The sequence below is a fragment of the Nyctereutes procyonoides genome, unplaced genomic scaffold (assembly GCF_905146905.1).
Source record: "Nyctereutes procyonoides isolate TBG_1078 unplaced genomic scaffold, NYPRO_anot_genome, whole genome shotgun sequence".
Taxonomy (NCBI): domain Eukaryota; kingdom Metazoa; phylum Chordata; class Mammalia; order Carnivora; family Canidae; genus Nyctereutes; species Nyctereutes procyonoides.
The window spans coordinates 13092518-13098517 of NW_026575137.1; the positions used below are offsets into that span (position 1 = coordinate 13092518).

Below are 6000 nucleotides of genomic sequence, written 5' to 3' on the forward strand. Positions count from 1 at the left end.
AATGGGGTTATATAATAAGGAACAAATGTAGCAATTCCCTTTCTGAAAGCTGGAAATACGCTCCCCTAAGAGAATCTGGTTAATGTAGGTGATGAATCCAGGCTCATTCTGCCAACAAGGGGACAGGTGGAGGGTATTAAGGAACTTATATGAAACTTATATGAAACACACTTATATGAAAACACATGCTTGGAGATCCCTGGGTGGCGCAGCGGTTTGGCGCCTGCCTTTGGCCCGGGGTGCGATCCTGGAGACCCGGGTTCGAATCCCATGTCTGGCTCCCTGCATGGAGCCTGCTTCTCCCTCTGCCTGTGTCTCTGTCTCTCTCTGTGTGACTATCATGAATGAATAAATAAATAAAATCTTAAAAAAAAAATAAATGAAAACACATGCTTGTTCTAATGCCCCCTCCTCTCCCTTTCCCCACCCTGCTATTCAGCAGGGTCTACTTCTCAAAACTAAGGAAGTTATATATAAAAACATAGGTCAGAAGTCTTCAAGGCTGCTACCCTTTGGCCATATCTGGTATCAGGGTTTAAAGTCCCTAATCTCTCTTCTCTTGTGACATCATCTCTTACTCAGACTGAATCCTTCTCTTCACTACATTCCCAACATTATCACTTCTGGGTCCCAAAGGTGCATTATGGCAAACTAATTTACAGGCAACACAAGTATGAGTAGAATCTGAAAGACTTAGAGTTTTGGGGTGCCTGAGTGGCTTAGTCGGTTGAACCTCCAATCCGTGATTTTGGCTCAGATCAAGATCTGAGGGTTGTGAGAACGAGTCCCATGTCAGGCTCTGCGCTGAGGGTAGATTTTGCGTAGGATTCTCCACCTCCCCACCCCTACTCCTCCCCTACCCACACATGGTCTCTCTCAAAAAAAAAAAAAAAACCCAAATTTTTAACTGAATTATTTGGCTTTGATATTAAAAAGTATTTAACCTGAGAGTTATAGTCTTGATAACATATGTTAAATGGCTTACTATAAACCTTCAAGTCGGTTTAAAAATTTTTCAAAAAGGGAAAAAGCCAAAGGCTTGTATTTTTCAGTACAAATTTTTATATAACTAAATCAAAAAGTTTTATTTGAATGCAAATAAAAATAGGCAATTCAGATTCCTCTTCCTTAATTAGAGATTTACTAGAAGAAATGACACAAAGAATGGAAGCCCTGGAAAATCGCCTGAGATACAGATGAAGATTTGAAATGTTCTACATACTTGTACATCATTGTATCAAGGGTTACAGTGAAAGCAGTTTGGAGCCTCAGTGTTCGAGCTGTGATTAAGTCTCTAAAGTTGTAAAGTAAAACATAACTAGTACTGATAGCTAGTTTGCTATAGAACAAAGAGCACGTCCTTCAGAATCCTAAAAATGAGATTATAAAGTGAGAACAAATAAGCTATGCAAAATACTCTAACATATTGTGGACATGATTTGCTTTTGCCTTGTCCCATCTTTGAGTGTTGTGATTGCATTTGACTCAAAATATTTTTGTTTGCAGTCTTCTGTAGAACACTGGCCATAAGAAAAGCTATTTTTTTTGTATTGGATTTTTACCTTGATGTATGTATATGGATGTATGCATAAAATCGTAATACATATGTACTCGTATAACAAATTGATTTTTTTATACAATATTAAAATTCACTTCAGAGAATGGCATTCTGTGTAAAATTTCTAGTTTAACTTTTTTTTTTTCTAGTTTAACTTTAAATACAAGGTGTGTGTATATGGGCAACGGTAAGTATGCATTTGAAAAAAAAAATGTTGAACCTTGCTGGCAATTAGGAAAATGCAGGTTAAAACAATCAGCTTGGCAAAAATTAGTATGTCTGACTAGTGTTGGCAAGGATGAAGAAAATGAGGTTCTTGTACACAACTAGTGAGAATGCAAATGGGCATGCTCTTTGGATTATGTGTCAATACCTAATAAAACTGAAAATGCACAAAACTTGCACTCCAGCAACTGCACTCACAGGCATCTAACTAGAGGACTTTAACACATAGGAGACCTGTACAAGAACGTTACTCAAGTTTATAAGTCACAAAATGAAAATAGCCTAATCATCAGAAAGGAAACTGATAAAATTGTTGTTTGGTTCCTACCTCAGGCATACCATATATTTAAAAGGAATGCACTAGATCTACATGTACACATAATAAAACTCAAAAACAAATATGAATTTTAAAAAGCCAAAGGTAGGGGCTCCTGGGTAGCTTAATTGTTTGGGTGTCTGGGTCTTGATTTCGGCTTGGGTCATGGATCTTGGGGTCCTGGGATGAGAACTTGTGTGGCTCCAAGCTCAGGGGAAGTCTGCTTGGGGATTCATTCTCCCTCCTGACTGCCATGAATGGTCTCTAATAAATCTTAAACAAAAAAAATGAAGACTCCCAAAATGACATCCTTCCCATGTAAGTTACTGTATTTGAGGCCAAATGGTGCTTTTTAAACAGAACACCTTCAGTATGCTTATGTTTAAATATTTCAAGGTGAGTGTTTTTTATCAGAATGTCCTCCCGAAAGTCAGTGATGAGTGGGAAGAGCATTTCCTAAGTGTCAATCTTACCTGAAAATCATCTGATTCTCTCCAAATATAAAAGTTGTGATTCAAAGTACTAAACCTTCAGTTTGTATTTGTATTGGAGTCCTCTAGCTGATCATGAACAGGTTTTGACTAGGAAGTACTGATTTGGGTTGGCACCCCTTCAGAGACAGGCTCCCAGCTCAGGCATTGCCTCCTTGGCTCAAGCATCCTTTGCTTTCTGTTGAATCTCAGCTCCCTCTAGTGGCTCTAGACTGCACCTTCCCTTTCACCTTGGGGAGGAAAATGCCTTCATAGGAAACAAAGGCCTCCAATCAATCCATATTTACCTATTAATCCAAGATACTTTGAAGTCTATAATCTGAAACATTTTTCCATTTTCCTTGTTTTGCTATCGTAGGTCTCAGGTTTTACATCCAGGTTTATTTTGGTGACCTTCATAAACCATGATTTCTTCATCTATCATATGGGACTAATAGTACTTCACTGGACTGTCAAGAGGATTAAATGGGTTAACATGTACATTACTTAGTAAAGTATAATCTTTAATACTCAATTATTAGCTATTATGTTTTTATTTTTTAGAAGCCCATAATATCTGACACAAAAATGGTAATTTATATATATATTGAGCGAATGAATGCTTTGCTTACCTTATCTAAGGGAAATACTTTGGCAGATTCCCATGCCTAAATTCTCTTTTGAAGTAAACAGGAGGTAGTAAATTATAGTAAATGTACAAGATGTTCAAGACCTACCATCAACAAGATGAAGATGAAATTCTAGTCTAGAAGGTCACAAGCATATTAATGAGAATTAAGTAAATGCTTAAAACCTAAAAGTCATAATTCACCCTGGTGTTTGAATTCCTAAGTGATATAAAGTTGAAAATGTTGAGTGTCTGTTCTCTAGGACCTTAGTAAGAAACAGGTGCGATTAATGCCATAAAAAAGGTTCTTATGTTAACTCAGAGGCACTCAATCTAGACTCAAGAGGATGTTGGGGTAGGCCTGGAAAAGGAGAGGAAGAAGCCAGATGCCACTGCAGATAGAGGGAGCACAAGTGTTAAGGAGCAGCTGGAAATAAGATTTGCAAAGAATTGTTTTCCACGAAGCAGATCTTTCAGAAGGCCCAACTAATTGCATTCATGACCAGTCTAGAGTTTGGTTTCTTTTCTCTGTACCTTTTGCCCCTGTCACCATAGGATACCGATTGCAATGAACACATTTCACAATAATCAGCCTCTTCTTTGGGACATTTCTATCTCTAGACCTAACCAGTAGCTCAGTACTCGAGTATGGAATAAATCCAACTGGCTGGAATTCCCTGCAGTCCCCTGCATATTAGAGCTTCCCAGCCAAACACATTACTTTGATTATAATCAGAAAAATAACATTTAAAAATACCAACTCAGACCTTCCCACATCTTCCTGGTCAGTGGTTATTTTCTCTAATTCTGGCAGCATTTTAATGGCACTTCATCACAGCTGTCCCAAGCCAGAATGAGTGAGAGGTTTCCCATCTACTAGCTTTATTTTTTTTGTATTTATTTTTTATTGGAGTTCGATTTGCCAACATACAGCATAACACCCAGTGCTCATCCCATCAAGTGCCCTCCTCAGTGCCCGTCACCCAGTCACCCCAACCCCCCGTCTACTAGCTTTAAACTCCTTTTCTCTGAACTTTAAATCTAAATGCCTTTCTTGAAGAATGGGGAGTACACAAAAAGCACATATAGGGCACCTGGGCGGCTCAGTGGTTGAGCATCTGCTTTGGCTCAGGTCATGATTCCGGGGTCCTAGGATTAAGTCCCGCATCAGGCTCCCCTGCAGGGAGCCTGATTCTCTCTTTGCCTACATCTTTGTCTCTCTTGAATAAATAATAAAACCTTTAAAAACAAAATAAAAAAGCACATGTAAAGAAAAGGCAAAAACTGAATGAACTTATAGCTTATTAAAACTACCATGAAGCCCCCAGAAATCAAATTATTTCCTATAAGCCATCATTCCAAAATGCCTGCAGCCAGAAGTCCTGAATCAGAACCATTACAAAGAAATGAGAACTGCAATATTGTATTCTTCAGGGACCACCCCTTAAGAAATTAAATTATAACTAGTCAACCTGGAGTCAAACCAATCCCAATAACCCAAACCACTGAAAACTCCATTTGAAAGGCAAAACTTATCAAGTACAAAATAAGCACATAATGTCCTTAACCCAAAGACAAACATTTCTAGCAACTATGGAACAGACTAATATCATCAGTAGTGTGATGTGACCAAGTAATTCAAGGACAGATTTCAAACATTTTAAACCACATTGGCGGAATGCCTGGGTGGCTCAGTGGGCGGGTCTGGTCTGCCTTCGGCTCAGGGCATGATCCTGGAGTTCTGGGATTGAGTCCCACATTGGGCTCTCTGCATGGAGCCTGCTTCTCCCTCTGCTGGTCTCTGCCTCTGTCTCTCATGAATGAATCAATAATCTTTAAAAAAAAAAAAAAAAAGCCACATTGGGCACACCAGTCTGGATATGAAAATATGAGCATTTGAGAACATTTACAAATTTTCATAACTCTGTAGCTCTTAACCAGGAGATGCTACTTAAAAAAAAAGAGGGGTGACCACCATTTACTTCAACGTGGATGGAACTGGAGGGTATTATGTTGAGTGAAAAGTCAATCGGAGAAGGACAAACATATGGTCTCATTCATTTGGGGAATATAAATAGTGAAAGGGAATAGAGGGGAAGGGAGAAGAAATGGGGAGGAAATATCAGAAAGGGAGACAACATGAGAGACTCCTCTAACTCTGGGAAACGAACTAGGGGGCGGGGAGGGGAGGAGGGCGGGGGGTGACTGGGTGCCTGGGTGGCGGGAACTTAGGGGGGCACTTGACGGGATGAGCACTGGGTGTTATTCTGTATGTTGGCAAACTGAACAATAAAAAATAAATTATTAAAAAAATAAAAATTAAAAAATAAAAAAAATTAAAAAGTGGGGGTAACATTTGGAGGTATCATCACAACATGGAAAACCATGAGAAATATCCTGTAATATCCAGTCCAAGACAAAAAACTGTCCCATGGAAACGTCAGTAGTACTCCCAAATTTAGAAATGCTGAGTAACTGAACCAGTAAGAAATCTAGTCGCTAACGGCTACTCTTCAAATTTTATCTATAACCTCAGATTAACTTCAGACAAAAACTAAAATTATGCAATGTTAGCTCGAAAGAAACCCATTCTCTCACCTATGGAATTGGGAATTTGACCCACCCCATGCTTGTTCCAAAAGTAGTCTTGAAGTTCAGTGAATACTGCACAGACATTCCATATAGTGTACTGATGGGCAACCTCCTCTCTGATCATTCATCTACTACCCAAAAGTGCTTATAAGGGTTGGATAAGATCAAGTCCAAAAGACATGGGTATTTCTGACACAGTTGCAGCCTGAGA

The 6000-nt window shown here is 38.9% G+C and overlaps 1 protein-coding gene across 2 annotated transcripts in view; it reads left to right on the top strand.

Annotated features, from left to right (window-relative positions):
• Nucleotides 1-1665, top strand: part of MATN2 (matrilin 2) — a 136252-nt gene extending 134587 nt beyond the window's left edge. For both annotated transcript variants that reach the window (XM_055303433.1, XM_055303434.1), the window contains exon 19: nt 1145-1665. In XM_055303433.1, coding sequence (XP_055159408.1) covers nt 1145-1200 — 56 coding nt within the window. In that variant the 3' untranslated portion in view covers nt 1201-1665. The remainder of the gene's footprint in view (nt 1-1144) is intronic.
• The last annotated feature ends 4335 nt before the right edge of the window (nt 1666-6000 follow it).